This window comes from Pyxicephalus adspersus, chromosome 3 (genome assembly GCF_032062135.1).
Source record: "Pyxicephalus adspersus chromosome 3, UCB_Pads_2.0, whole genome shotgun sequence".
Lineage (NCBI taxonomy): Eukaryota > Metazoa > Chordata > Amphibia > Anura > Pyxicephalidae > Pyxicephalus > Pyxicephalus adspersus.
In genome coordinates, this window is record NC_092860.1 from 84,482,191 (window position 1) to 84,498,944 (window position 16,754).

At 35.2% G+C, this 16,754-nt stretch overlaps 1 protein-coding gene across 1 annotated transcript; it reads left to right on the forward strand.

Annotated features, from left to right (window-relative positions):
- The first annotated feature begins 817 nt into the window (after positions 1-817).
- On the forward strand, positions 818-16,398 carry LOC140327424 (transmembrane protease serine 11D-like). Its single transcript, XM_072406809.1, has 11 exons — positions 818-982; positions 6,142-6,269; positions 7,134-7,267; positions 7,554-7,621; positions 9,802-9,962; positions 10,219-10,258; positions 10,952-11,019; positions 12,630-12,798; positions 13,310-13,569; positions 14,686-14,828; positions 15,409-16,398. Exons 2-11 carry the CDS (start codon positions 6,143-6,145, stop codon positions 15,568-15,570), a joined length of 1,332 nt encoding a protein of 443 aa, XP_072262910.1. The 5' UTR covers positions 818-982; position 6,142; the 3' UTR covers positions 15,571-16,398.
- Positions 16,399-16,754: the final 356 nt, after the last annotated feature.

The following is a 16,754-nucleotide window of genomic DNA, read 5'->3' on the forward strand; positions in this document are numbered from 1 at the left end:
AAAATGGCATGCCTATCCATGCCCATGCTAGGATCCTCAATTTTAAAGACTTACCTCTCTCTAAAAATCCTTTGGAGGGTCATATGCATATACCATGTATGCTGATTGCTCAGTGATTCCAAATCTATAAATTGGCATGAAGGAAATAACATTGCAAAACATCCCAGTTATATTTAATACTTTATTTCATCCAAATAATAAATATAAAAAAAACTATTATTGTTAGCATATTATTGTTAGAATTTTAAAACATAAATTTCATAAAGCACTTATTTAGAGCAGCCTTTCTACACCTTTTAAACATGGGAGAACCATTGAAATAACTTTTATGTGTTCATGGAAAGTTCATCATAAAACCACAACTCACAGTACATTAGTGTGATGGTCATTGGGAAGAATGTTTCTTACATCGCTGGTCATTGGGAAGAATGTCACCCTAATCAAAAAGATTATTGGTGTTACTTATGTTGATCTCAAATGGTTCAAGGATCCCCTAGCACCCACTGGAGGACCGTGGTTGAGAAACACTGATTTAGATGGTCTTAATCCCCAATGTATGGAAGCCTTTTTTAAGTGATGTACATGTTCACTTTTCAATTGCTCATTCATCTTTTTAACGAAGTGAAAATGTTAATAATATTCCAGCTGCTGTGGTACTCGTGACTCATTAGCATATATCCTAACACACCCTTCCCACTGGTTTCTGATGTTGTAATCATATTAGTAATGGTAGTACATATATACCAGTTTATACAGCTGTAGCTTCTGTCTCTCACACGGTCACACTTTGTAAAAGTAAGCTGCCGATCAGGACCCGTCCAACGAGTTTTCCATAGGCATTGTTTTTCTTTTGAGGTCTGTTTACTCTTTGAATTGTCCAACCCCTTGTGCACAGAATTGGATATATCAAGGCTAATAATATAATCAGAGCTACAAGATCAACTCTGCAAAGAACGAAAGGTGAAACAACTAACACTGCAAGGTAAGTTTGCTGTTATTCATCCAATTTTTTTTATACATACATTTAAAATATGTGAATTCAATAAAGCTTTATCTAGACCATGTCTATTTTAAGTGCTTTTTATCGCTAGCAGGACGCCCTGAGACATAACCCTTAATTTTTCTGTAGGGTCACAATTGATATTTTCTAGTTTTAAAATGAATGAACCAGAGAGACTACTGTTTAATTTTTAAAGTAATTTACCTGCAATTCATTTAAGACAACAGTACAGTTAGTTACTTTTAAATAATAGATAACACCAGTAGCAGAATACGCTATAAAAATAACCCAAAATGTATATGTAACAATACATTTGTATTTTATCAAAATATTTTAAATATTTCTAAAAAATATTATTATAATTATAATTAATAATAATAATATTAATATTTTAATTCATATTAATATATTATTTCAGTTCATGCAGTTTTATGTGTTTGTGATATTATATTATCTCTATATATTGAACATTATTACAACGTGATATATATTCAGGTAAAAGTATTGTTGAATTGAATTATTGTTTTATTTCCACTTTGTGAACATCTGCATCATGCACTCAATGCATTACATCTGTATTTTGTTTCATTTCATAGGACATTTGTGTAATTTGGAAACTGAACATGTGTTTCATTGTTTCTAAAAACTCACAAGCATACATCTATCTATCCATCTATCTATATTTATCTGTGTGTATATATATATATATATATATATATATATATATATATAAATATACATATATGTATCTTTATTGAGGTCTTCGTATTTGGGACATGCCATGTACAGTATAGCTACCAAAGTAATCCATTAATAGTCATCACAGTATTTGCTTTTCTAATTTAATTCCTAATAATGAGTCACTATGAAACATTAATTATTTGGGAAGGATGACAGGGCAGAGCAGCTAACTCCTAAACATTTAAACGAATGCTTGCATTGAAAATTCAGTAAAAGTATAAACACCTTGTATACTTCCTGTCAGCTGTACCTAGCACGTGTTACTCCTAGAAAAACAACATTCATTTCATACCTTATCATCCTTATCATGGTGGTGTTACATTGCTCTAGTAGCCATAAAAACTCTATGCACAACCAAGTATAAGCAAAACCCAGGGCACAGTAGTAAAAGTAGTTGTGTTTACATCTTATTTTAGAGTACTTAGCTTATTTGTCACCATGTATTTTAAACTCATTTTGGAGGACCTGGACACAGCCTAAACAGACCAAACACGTATGTTACCAATATGCAAATGCTGACTTTCTGTTAAACATCAATAGCTAAGTCATCATCACTGTCTTTGTCCACTCTCCAGCTTCTGCCCGCTACAGAGTTGTAGGTGCAGATATATTTTTGATGGAGGTTGTTTATATTGTTCATAAAGTTTGACGATTGTGGCTTATGAGCGAATAAATAGGTCTTAAAAACTAATGAAACAAATTAGCATTGGTTCCCAGAATAAACTCTGTTGACTTAATTCACATTTGGCTGCGGTTTCTGTAAATACTGGCACAGGAAAAGGTTGCTTTGTATAAATACCAAATATCTTTTCTATGGAAAGCATATGAGGGTGGTGCAGGAGCTTTGTGCTAAAAGTTCAGCCTAGGTCTACAAACCTTACTCCAATTTCCTACTGTGTGACTACGTGTTTAAATAGACAGAGGTTATGCATATACACATAAAAACATTATTGTTCAAATCTCAAAAAAGCTTTCCGAAACTAAAAATCTATCTGTGGTATCTGTGGAGCCTATTACTTACATTCGGCCTGATTTATTAAATCTCGCAAAGACTAGAAGGATAGATTATTATGGGTAAACTTGGGGGATCCAGCAAACCTGAAACGGATTTCTTAAAATCATTTAGTACTTCTTGGCAAATGTTTTAAGTCCTGGACCAGAATTATTCCAGATTTGCTGGATCACCCAGGTTCTTCAATTCTAGTCTATCTTTGCCAGTCTTGGAGAACTTTAATAAATCAGGCCCATTGTTCCAACCATGTTCACAATATAACATATCTGCCAGTCAATCTTGACCAGTATAAGGGTGGGTGAAAAGCTGATTTCTGGCCAGCAAGTTATTCCAATTTGTTTTCTTGCATGGTGGTATGCTCAACAAGTACTTGAATTTGTGTTCTAATACCCACCCCCTAAGAACCCTACTAAATGTTTTATGGTTCAGTTATGATGGATTACCTCTAATAATAACAGGGGTGTCAGAAAAACATGACTTTGAGACACCATCATGGAAAGTCATCATACCACAGGGTACTAGTTGTGACTGCTTGTATTCTCTCTGTGTTGTCCCCAAATAATCATCAAATTTTCTTTGAGCCATCTAAAAGAATGTTTTTTCCTGCATTGTCATGGCTTTTGGATTACATCAGTGACTTCTCACCTGGCATAACCTCTGATTCATGCTCATCAAATATCTACTGTAGTATGGCAGCAGAACCCAAATAAAATTCAAGCCTATATTTTGGGGTTATATACAACTTTAAACTCTCCTTCATGCTATACATCTGTGTCAAAACCTTACAATTACACTTATTTTACACACATTACGAAAACCTGGATGATCCAGCAAAATGGAATCATTTGCCAATAGTAGGCAAATGTTTTAATCCTGGACCAGATCTATTCCAGGTTTTTTTAATTCTATATCATGCGAAGATTTACAATAACAACACATTTATTATTCTATTATTCAATTCTATTATTCTAGTATTCTATTATTTTCTGCCTTTGTCCTTGTTATATACCAAACCCTGCACCCTGCACCTAACTTGTGTTCAAGTTAAATTGTAAATTCTTTTTCCTTGTTGAGTTTTTTACGATGCTGCAAAATCATATTTACCATTTTTCAAACTATCATCACACTCTGTGTTTCCTTGTGTTATTGATTGTGTTAATGGTCTAGCCTTTTACCTCTTGCTTTTATTTTTTGCTAGTGTATTTTAACTAACATATGACCCACCTGCACTTTATTTCTGTGACTGCACAGAGTATAGCTGGAAGATTCATTTTTGCAACATTAAAAGCCAACTGAACTTTCGGTTTAAGTCAACCAAATACATTCCAGGTGCATTAAAAGGGTGTGCACCTTATTACAAATAGCTTTCTTTTAGAAGGATGTGGCAGCCTAAGTGGAAGATCCTGTCCCTATCAGAGAAGTATCCTGTATTTGTGTATATAAGAAGCTGTCTCCCTGCAGAGGTCCAGCCCTGTTGGATCTCTGCATTGAAAAAAACTTCCTTCATGGATAAAGCGGGAGTCCTTCTCTAACACATGCAGGGTACAAGATGGTATACTCTTTATACAGGAAATGTTACAACATAGTGATAGCCATCAAAGATAGGGTTCTTCTTCCTGTTACATTACTTAATAATTGCATGTTTTATTTGTGGTTTATAAACATTGTGATGGGTTGTACAGATTGTCAGAGATTCCACCGTTGTGTTTATAAAGAGCAGTAATCACAACATACTGTACCATTACAAACTTGTCTGTACTTATCTGTACAGAGGTAAACACATTTCTGCCAAATGCATACACCAGGAAGCTAAACAATTTATCCAGGTATAATGCAATGAGTTATATAGCCTGTCCTAACACAAATTACCATAACATAATTCTACCATTGGTCAGAAGGATTGTTGCATGTGATAGAACTTGTGAACTGTACAGCCTATGCATATTCTCCATCTGGGCACCAAATTGTGCTAATAATGGAATAAGTTTTGTTACCCAGAATTGTTATTCCACCACTGGGTTGGCAAGGATTTGTCATGTACACAAATGTGAGCTGGTGTGCTTTGTGTTCCAAGGTGCTTTGTAATCCCAGTCCAGCCTTTTTTAGCCATCACAACACATCATGTGCGCAGTTTAATTAGGCATTTGAATATTTAATTATTTTGGTATTTATTAGTCCTGCATAGTAGAAAAAAGACATATTTTCTATAAGAAAAATATTTTCTATTGTTGTCATCGGAAATGGAGGGTTTTTGCACACATTCATCATTACATTTTCATGGGGTATACGTGTATCTGCTTCTCCCATTAGTTTAGCTACCTGCCCTTATCCACCCTTCCCTATGTCCCAACTTTTCATGTGTTCTCTTCTCTCTTAATTCTGTGCTCTAGGTTCTGTTTTGTAGGCTATGTGCTGTCATCAATAGTTTGTATTCCTCTGCTGTATATCTTTACTGCCTATAACACTGTGCTTTGTCATCTGCTCTGTTCCATTTCTTTGCTATGGTTTCTGTTCCCCATAACTTTGTGCTAAAGTCTGGAAGCCCTTTCATTCATTTTTGGCAAGCCATCCTCCCACTAGTTCTTTTCTGCAATCTGTGCACTTCCATCCTCTCTGTTTGATTCATCTGCTGGAAACCCTTCTTCTATCTGATGCTTGTTCCATATTGCATACTTTCATCATATGTAAATATAAATTGTTTGTGCAGTGTTCACTTTACAGTCATTTTTTCAATGTCTTCTACATTTTGAACTTTGCCTTTCTATATTGTTTGTACTTAAAAAAAAACCTTCATATTTACCTACTTAGACTGACCCATATTGGTCTGTTTATAAAGGGGTTTATTCATAAATAATGCTATTTTTAATATATATATAATACTGTGAAAAAATATTTTGAAAATTAAGACAGATACTCCAATTTACTGCACTATATTTACAAAGTGGCCATAAGAAAGATCATCACTTTAATATTATTTATTATTATTATAGTCAGTTAGTGCTTATCACTTTGAAAGTAGAAAATGACATACAAAGTAATGAAGAACATTGCTTTTTTAAATCACCCTGTTAAACAATTTTCTGCTTATCACTACTTTAAAATTTGAAGCCACTTATCACCGCCACCTTAAACAAAGCCTCATAGTAAGCTCTAGGAGCAGCTTAGTAAACTCATAGTGCACCACTATGTTTTACCTGCAATCAAGGTATGTAATAGGCAATTACGGCTGGCCTCATGTACATGTATAATTTAAACAGTAATGAGTTTAAGAAACGCTGAAAACATTATTTGCACCAAGTTGATCTTTATGCATTTTTTCAAATGATTTTGAAAAGTCCATAACTGTAATGCCTAAATTTATTACCAATTTGTTTCTTTATTTGTACAGGATGTTGCTTGAACCTGGGGTATTAATGAAATCCAGACAATGCAAGATTACAATAGCTGTCATTGCTGTAACCATCTTCATTATTGTAGCAGCTGTCGTTGCTGCTGTTGTCATAACTGTTATCCTTGGTAAGACTACAACATAACCTTTTAAAATTTTCTAAAATTGTTCAGTGCCATCAAATCTTACTTTCAGTCACATGCCTTTAGTATTAACAAAGAAACTAGATGATGACTTGTTAAAAAAGAATTTAGGCTTGCATTGATGAGACAACACAGTTATTGGGTAAATCTGATGTGCAGTTCAAATCTATTGTTCAGTACAATAATTGAGAATTTCCTTGACAGGTTCATCTGACCTGCAGTTGAACTGCTTGTAAACTATATGAACTTGCTTTAAGTGGCTGTTGCATTTTGTGGGGAGAGAAGTGGTTGTAAAATGAACAAAGGCCTTCAACACAGACCAATCTTAGGTTAGCCATTGGTGAAAAGTGTTTTATGAAAAATAATGGTTGGTGAATATGCCAGTAGCACCAAAGAGAGTGATCATATCTAAATCATGGCCATAATGAAGCAAAAGACATCTATGGTATAAGCTACTTTTTCAGAAGCTGTGTATAGCTATCCTAAAAACTGTGCATAAGCTGAAAATATTGGCATGTGTTTGGATGACGAATGGAAGATATTCCTAGTTGCAGATTCACTGCTCTTCCAAAGTGGTCATCTATGACCCAGTAGCCAATTAAAGCAAATGCAAGAATCAGTAGGTGGAGTTCTAACTTTAAACACATGGGTCCATTCTAGTGGTACCAACATTTTTATATATCAGGTGACCTAAACATAAGTAAGAACAGCACCGTTGTCAGGGGTGACCCCAGAAGTACCCCAGGCAGGCTGTTATAAGATTTTATTTTTATATTTAAAGGTCATATTTAGGTCTACCATGTTTTTGTTTGGAGGATTCTTATTTAATTACTGCTCATTTTTTTCCAGGTAACAAAAGTGCTGATATTGTTCTTCGCTACTATAAAGGATCATTTACAATAACAAATGTAAACTACAGAGCTTCCTTTGCAGACAGTGATAGTGCTGACTTTAAAGCACTCTCAGTTCAAATTGAACGTCTTGTAAGTATGATTTTTTTTAAATCCTAAAAACCCATGATTGATATTGTATTGCTTTATTTGAATATTCACCTTCTAAATATACAGAGTACTGTGCTGTACTGTAAATGTCTCTCTGCCTTTTGACCAATATTGTGAGTAAGCCCCCCCCCTATGCCTCTTCGCAATTGACAATTTTTGGCACCCTGATCCCTTTAATGGCATGTGTATTTATTATATAAGTTACTGACCTTTTGATTTTTGGTTGACAGTTAAATTTACAAATTTTATTAAATATTGTCTGTTACAGACTAAAGCAACATTTCAAAGTTCAGCCCTCAAAGACGTATATAAAATGAGCAAAGTGGTCAATTTGGGGTAAGTCAGTATTCCTGTTTTTGGACATGGTTAGTTTTTAAAATGTTATACTACTTATTACAGATAGATGCAATTGGCCTGAATTATTAAAGCTCTCCAAAGGAGAGAATACACTTTCATTAATTAAGCTGAGTGATCCCGCAAACCTGGAATGGAATGGAAGTCATTTGCTATTTGCTAGCAAATGTTTTGAATCCTGGACCAGGTTCATTCCAGGTTTGCGGGATCACCCAGCTTCACTGATGAAAGTGTATTCTTTCCAGCCTTGGGGAGCTTTAATAAATCAGGCCTAATGCACCTGCATAATCATTTGCTCTTGTAAAACATGTGTAAAGCTATATCTTTTATTGGCTTTACTAGTGGGGTAGTGCTGAAACAGTTGCTTAGTTTATCTTGCTATCTGTGTGCTTAGTAACTGGACCCCTATTGATAAGGCACAGGGTAAAGTTCCCTTTGTAGGTAATTATTGAGGGTCGGTTGTGTAGGCTATTTTTTCTGCGAAAGAAAATGTCCATATGTAATAGTGTGCATATTCCATTAACTCAAACTCTTCTGCGCCTTACATTTTGTTCTTATAATATATATATAATAATATCTCTTTGTATGCCTTTTGGTGCAGTGTTTAACGTACAACAAACAAAATTTGCCTCCCTGAGGCCATATAGTTAAAGAAGGCTATTGTTCAAGAGTTTTCAGCTTAATACCACTGTGTCTTTCTAGAGTTTAGAATAACCTTATGACTCAACAAACAAAGATAATAATAGGTCCCATCTCTCTGTGTTAGAAAATAGCCTCCACAACCTAGCTAAACACAAAGGTTGCTTCACAATGCACTTTTGTACAAATAGTTGCCAATAAAACATTGTAAATTGTAGGGGTGTTAACAGTTTCCTAATAGTCCACTGTCCCAAAATGATAAATAACTGCAAAGGCCTTTCACTTTGAAACTAATGACAGCCATTGAAAAAGTTTTTTTCCAACCTGGCATTGAGGTTGTGTAGCAATTTTGTCATAGTTTTGATGCCGTGACTCTTAATATTGAATTTCATGGTTGGTGCAATTGGGAAATAAATGGTAACTGTTTCCAATCACCTGCTAAGCATTTTACAAGCAGTTTTTAGACAATTGAAAAGTATTCTGGAGGCATTTATGTGAAGTGTGAACAATGTGTTATCACTTTCAATACCCTCCAGTGAAAGACAGCAACAATAATAATTTTTGGCCTCAGGGAACCTGAAACCATCTTATCGTGTATACATAATAACTAGTGTTGGTGTTCGAATTCGGGTTGTTCTTATATTTGACCCGAATATGGCTGTTCGAATTTGGATAAACCTGACCCGAAAAACAAGGGATTTGACTTTGCAAATTCATCTGTAAAAAAAAGTGTTAAAAAAAAGTGTGTGATTTGTGTAACTAACTTTTATTTTTAACAGGTTATCTCACAAAAACAGCAATTAGGGGAGTGGAGCTGTCTGCTGTCTGATTGCTCTTGCAGTTCTACACAGTCCCGGAAAATACCCCAAATTTTCCCCCTATTGACTTTAATAGTGTTCAAATTCGACGATCACCCCAACAATATGCCCCTATTTGATCGAATAGCTGTCGAATCGAATAGTGAGATATTCGACCAACACTAATAATAACGCTTCCACTTTGGTGGTCAGTGGAATTAATGTCTCTCCCTACAAGGGTGGTCAGAATGCCACATTTACAGACAGATAAAACAATCACTAGCAGCCCCCAGTTAGCTCTGCCATGTTACATTGACTCTAGAACTACGCAGGCACCATTAAATGGGAGGTCAATCAACCACAGGTCAAGGAACTCAAACTAGGATTCATAATTGACATTAATGATCAATACCCTTATCTAACTTGGTCAAAGATTTTTCACTGTGGGGGTCTGTTTTTTTTTTTATAATTCTTTAAGGCTGGAGAAATACAATTTCGTTAGTGAACCTGGTGATTCAGCAAACCTGGAATGGGTTTCTTAAGTCGTTTGCTATTTGTTAGCAATTGTTTTCAATCCTGGCCCATATCCATTTCAAGTTTGCTGGATCACCCAGGGCCACTGATGAAAGTGTATTTTTTGTCCAGTCTAAAAAAGCTTTAATAAATCAGGCCCTATTATTCAAATTGCAGTATGATTTGTTAAACAATATGTATCTTGTTTTTCAGGTCTGGAACTGTGGAACCAACATTAGTGGTTTTATTCCAAGTTCCACCTAATGAAATGAAAAACTTTTCTTCCATTCCTATCCAAAATATATTCAGAAAAATAGTTAATGTTGCATCCAGGTCTGGTTTAAACATTGATATGGACTCTATGCCATTGACAGGCAAGTTTATTTCTTCTTTTGATTTGTTTTTTTTTTTTAATTGCAACCTTTAGTAAATGTTAGATATACATACCCTATACAACTTTAAAACTAGGGAGGGACATGTTGAGGTGCAGATGATTTGTGGTATGAGCACAGCACTACAGCAGAAAGTGAACATGCTAAATTGAGCATGTTATTGAGTGGCTGTGGTTTTAAAAATCTACATTTTCTGCATCCTTTACATTTTTACATTTTACATCTATCTCTTCTGAAGGTGGGGTAGTAATGCAAGGTGTTCCAATAGATAATGCAGGGTAAGACTGTATTTATAGACTCTGTCCAACTCTTCCCACACTCTTTAAAATTTGGCAAATTGTCCAAATGTAATTACAAAAATCTATTTTTTTTTATAATTATCACACCATGTTTCTCTATATACAATTTTCCAGAAACAATTCATTTTTTGTGATTCTGTTGCAAAGCTTTTCATTTCAAAATCCTTCCAATATCAGCATTTTATTTTTCAGACTGAGAAAGCCTTGTCTTTTAGTTAACATCAACATTGTTAGACTGTCATATCCACTACTTCTGTTGGCTTTTGGGCTACCAATGAGGTCTGCACCATGCCTCCTAATAACCTAATAGGCAGCCCAATCAGCCAATGGATGGAATGGAAACATCAGCCTAACAATGTTGCAACTATTTGCAAAGTAGCAGCTTAGCTTTGTCAACCTGAAAGAGTGAGAGCTGTTGCTGGCCAGGTTATTTGCTAAAGAAATATAGCAGAAAACATACCTTAAAACTTGATTTTAAAATGGTTAACATTGAGTACTATATGACTGGCATGATTCAACAGAAAATGAGGTTTATAGCATGCTCAGTTAGTTGTGGGAGTGGTGGAACACAGATCTAATTATTAATTAATAAATTCCAACATTTGTTGCTGTTCCACAGTTTCACATTTCAATGTACTTTTTTGCATGATATCTTCTTATTTCAATTCATAGTAAATCTATTTTCTTGTTTGTTTTTATAGAAATTCCAGAAAATGAAGGAGATAATTTCATGTATGGAGGTAAGGTCCTAACACTTTTTGTACTTTATAAACCTAAATATTACATGGAATAAAGCACTACCCACAATTTATAATATTGAAGTAGCTAGTAAAACATACAAGATGACATTGTTATCTTTCAACAATAGAATTCTGGGTTCAGTTCCCTGCTTCTATAAATATCAGTGATGAAACCACAGGTATACAACAAAGCTTCATATACACAGTACGAGGAAGAGGTGGTGGCAGTATATAAGAGTCTACAATTGTAGGAGGTTGGTAATGATGATAGTTCCTGTATCTGGAATCTAGTTATGTTTCTGGAAACATCTACATTAAAATCAGGAATTTTCATTCTTTATTGATAAATCCGAATCTTTAAAGCCTTCACCAGATAATCTTTTGGATTCCAGGCCTGATCCTGTTTTTCACCACTTGGAGATGGCTGGCTGGTGAATAATGGCAGTTGCAGAAACGTGATCACCTGCAATAATGTTTAGAACTTCCTGCTCTTAATAAATATGAATATTTTTGAGAAAGCACTAGTTTGATGAATAATTGTAGACTCCACAGCCCCACATATTATTTCTTCCTTCTAAATATTATATTCTTCCCGCTGAGAGTATTCCACTGCATCATTTTTTGCTAAGGACAAGTATAAATATTCATATTGGCATATGCTCTACATCATGGAGACATTTGTATTGTCTTTCCTTACAATCCTTACAAATACAATGTAGAATTTATGTATATGTTATTGAGCCTTTTATAATTAATAATCCTAAATCCCACCCGACTTTTTTCTCCCCTAGACCAGCTAGCTTGAGCCTCTATTCCCCAGGCAGGGACGTCTGACTCTACATGCAGTATAGGGTAGTAGAGCAGTACAAATGCTGCCCTAGAAGCATGATGCCTTAGTCCACAGCCTAGATAGCCTTGTGAGAATTTCATTCCTGTCTCCAATTTAATATTTGTCATCTTCTGTATACTTTTGTGTTCTACCAATTGCTTTTTTTGTATGTGTGTTTATAAAGGAAATTATGACATATAGCTTTTAGTTTAGGAAGGCATGTATATGATTCACAATATTTTAGTGAAAGGCTTTCTGGGTTGCTTTAATAAGCGGCCTTGGTATTCTGCATGCATCAGCATAAGCTTTCATTCATTAATCTGCATCGCCCTCATGTGGAAAGTTTGTGTATTACAATATAGCAAATAAACACTGGATCACATTTATTAAAATGATCAGATTGCTTAAAAAATCTGCTAGACCATATTTAAATTAGGGTTTTATAAACTGTTGTAACTGTATGATTAAAATAAATGGCATATTTCATTGTGCCAAAATGTAAAAGACAGATCTTGGCCATATACTTGAATTCAGCAATAGTATCCATAATTCAACAAAGTAAAACCGCCTGCATACATGTTAAAAGCACCACCATTGATATTAGGTATTTGTATATACCAACCTTGATATTAGAATCCATTCAGTGACTGAAACCCCAAGACTTCCCCTTTAAATAACATTTTTTTGGGTGGTTTGAAACTTTAAACTTTAATTTAAGGCTACATTAGGCTACATTAAACATGCATATTGATAACACTTCTTTTACTTGCATTGTGAACAGGTTGTGGTGTTGGAGGTCCTACAGCATCTAGTAGGATAGTAGGAGGAGTACCGGCATCTTCAGGATCATGGCCCTGGCAGGCCAGTATGCGTTTTAATGGAAAGCATAAGTGTGGAGCCTCTCTGATCAGCAATACTTGGCTAATTTCTGCTGCTCACTGCTTTGATCTGTAAGTGATTGCTTATTTCATAAAACTGACTGTCCAGAGTTATGCTGACATCAACAGGTCTATTGCATCTGGTGGCAATGAATTGCAGAGGGGTTAGGAAAAAAAAACTGAATTATGGAGCACTTTGGTTTTTATTTATTTATTGGCTCAGTTAGTCAAATTATTTAAAAAATGGTTTGAGTTGCTTTTGAGCAGATGATTTCTGCAAACTTGTTTTAATCATAAAAATTCTAATTTTGGTAGTAGAAAGTTTTTTTTGGCCGTTGGGTCTGACTTTGAAAGTTATTTGCCGAGGGTGGTATGCTGGGAAATGTACAAAATGAGTAATTTTTCCAAGATAAGTTCAAAGTCCCTAAACATAGTAATTACACAATTTTTTTTTGGGAGAAGAGACTTTTTTAATAAGCTTAAACATATATTTAATGATGGGTTTAAAGATCATATAATATATATTTACTTAACATGAACATTTCAGCTTGTAATTCCAAATATCTTTGTTTTTTCTGTTTAGAAGTACAGATCCGAATAAGTGGACAGTAGCACTGGGTTCCCTATCAATAGGCCCTGGGTTTGGGCTACCAGTTAAGAGGATCATAGTGCATGAAGCATATACCACTGAAACACGTCAAAATGATATTGCACTTCTCGAACTGTCTGATCCTGTCAATTTTAAGCAAAACATTCGCACTATATGTCTACCACAGGCATCTGACAACTTTCCTGATGGTTCATCATGCTATGTCACTGGATGGGGGGCACTTGAATATGATGGTTAGTAAGATGACATCCATAACAGCTTGGTGTAGTTGGTTTTTAGGATTTGTTTTAATAATTTTTTTTTTTTGTTGCATCACTCTTAATTGTAATTTACTGAAACCAATAGACATCCCAATTTAAAGCTGAACTATCAAAAATACTATTTGATGCTGTTGTATATTCCTTTAACAAGTGCCCAGTAGAAATACCCAAATATGACAGCGCTCAAATTGAGAAGAAGTGACAGTACTGGAGTCAGTCAGGCTCTGCTGCATACAGATGTGCTCACAAACCACCTATATATTCTCTACAAATTGGCCAGGTTTTTTTTTTTATCTCAGGGCAGTGGGCGGGTTGTGTCTCTAGACACAGACCTGTGATGGGAAATTGGGCAGGTTCTGGCATCATGACATCACTTTGGGGGAAGTTACTTTCCCTTTGAGTGACACACGGCTCTCCGCGCATGCGCGGTCCAGAGTGCGTGCATTTAATGGTCCATGCATGAGCTCCAAAAGGTTGGGGACCACTGTGTTAGAACAAAGTAATATTTTTGTGCAAAACTCAGCAACAGAGTCAGATGCCACTTTTCATTGATTTGCATTGCCTTTGTTTTTTAAGACAACTTCCTTGCAATTTCTTCTCCTTTCTCTGGGTTCCAAAAACCCCAAAGCTGTAACAACATTGTTCTTGTTTAGTACCACGGCTTGCTATCCTGGCATACATAGAAATTCAACTGTGTGCTGCTCTGCGATTCTTATGACCCAGAGCAACCAAAAGTATTCAGTAAAACACTGAACCTGGAATATACTGTACAGCCAGCCTCACATATTATAAAGCTCCGAAACACCTTCTGTTTAAATATTCTTTTAGGATTAAAAGTAATCTATTGTGCAAACTCAGAGGGCATATTTCTATGGGTGGGCAGAGGACTAGCTTTAGAGAATTGTGGGGTTGGAGGGGGATGCCAAGGGTTACCCTTTTTGGACAATAAGAGTTCCTTCTTTATTTCTCCACACTGGGAAGGATGTGTGTTTGTTCCACACTTGTGTCCCACATCTCCTTATGTACACATCAGTGTAGTAATGGTTTATATTGCACTGCATAGATTTATAACAATTGTTTTTTTTACAGGCTCCTTGTCACCAATTCTACGACAAGCAGAAGTGAAGATAATTAATTCAAATGTGTGTGGTAGTCCTGAAATGTATGGAAGTTTTATAAAACCAGTAATGCTATGTGCTGGATATTTGGAGGGAAAAATCGATGCTTGCCAGGTAAGTTTACACAATTTCTACATGAAGTGTGTTTAAATTTAATTTCACCTTTTATCAAGCATCCATTTTGCTGTGGGCTTGGTTTTGATTACAATATCAGTAAATAGCCTATATTCTCATTTGTTGCAAATTTCTAATAAGCCACATGTGACAAATTTCTATTTAATGAATGTCAATTTTCTATTAATGGCATGTGCTTTTAGCAGATGAATTGGTTACTGGTATTAGCTCAAGTGTTGCTTTAAACACATGACTCCTAGTAGCTAAATTATACACGGATGTATTGTATACATTTAAAGCAGCGATCCCCACTTTTTTTGCCATCATGGACTAGTTTCATGCAAAAAAAATGTTTCCATAGACTGGGAAGAGGGAGTGTTCTTTGGAAAGCTTTATCAGCTGTAGTCTTCACTGCACCCAGACAAGGACAGCTGTGGCCCAGTGTGGCACAGCCCCCATCCTAGTACTGGTCTACAGCATGGTGATTGGGGATCCTTAATTTAAAGCATGTCATAGTAGAATTTTTATATTAACAAATACTCGACATGTAAAACTAATGTTTACCCTTGTCTCCCTCCAGGGTGATTCTGGTGGTCCTTTGGTCTCTATGAAAAACACAGACAAGTGGTTCCTCATTGGAGTTATCAGTTTTGGTGAAGAATGCGCATTACAATACAAACCTGGTGTCTACTCCAGAATTACATTTCTTCGTAGCTGGATCAAAGAGAAAACTGGATTGTGAAGCTCAGGAAATGTTCAAATGGAAATGGGAGAAAATCAGATATTCCATGAATTTACAACCAGAATGTTTTTTGTGGTTTCATCATTTCTGATCAAAACTAGGAAATATGAAAAAGCCTCGGACTATAACAGAACATTCATTCCATTCATAAAAAACTGTTTTCAGGAGAGTAATGTTATGATATTGTGATTGTTCCTCCTTTTTGTTTTGCAATTACTTAAAATACGTAACTGCCCTGTTCCTTCTTTATGAATGAGCATGCAAATGAAGATTTTGTTTCTAAAGGAAAATACCATTTTGAAATGGATTAGATTCCCAAATGCAATTCAGGTTTTCTTTTCCAAAATTAATACCTAACTTCACAAAGTATCTGAATGGGCAAAAATTCCTAAAGAAACACTCTAAAATCTTGTGCACAGCCTTCTTAGAAGAGTGGAGGCTGACATAGCTGCAAAGTAGGGGGGAATTTAATAATAAGAATTTTGGAAAAAGATTTCCAACAAACTCATAAAACTGGACGTCAAGAGCCCAAGTTAAAAATATTTGCAAGGGAGCAAAGCCAAGCTGAAAGGACTTGCAAGGGAAGTTGACCCCCAGTCGACCAGTTTAAAGGCTAAATTTGTACATCTACAACTAAGTGCCAAAGGATCAGCAATAACATGTAGGTAACATAGAGGTAGCTTATGTTCCCATGTTTTACCTGTGTTTATTTTAAATTCTATTTTAGGCACAGGTCTGCTTTAAAGGCTAACATTATGGAATGAATGGGTGTCTATTGTTCTTCTGCTCAATTAATCAGTAGTTTCCAGTAACAAAATGTCATGTTATGTGCAAGCTAAAAGTTATTTGTTATGTGCAAGCTAAAAGATAAAAGTTATTTTGAAGTGTCAAGATGTGATTCTACTTAGTAAATCATTGCTTTGACCCCTGTTCAAAGTAAATATAATTCACATATAAGACTTATATATAATGCTTATAATCCCATAAGTTTATTTTAAAGGTATTTATATTGAGAAAATATCTTTGAGGTCTACTTTCATAGGAGTCAAAGAAATAATCTGCTCATTCATTAGAATGTTTCTAAATGTACCTGTTATACAGGATTGTGCATAAGTCCTTGTATTTCCCAAATGTGAAATGTATTTGGTATTATTTAAACATGTGCAATATTCATGTACACAAGT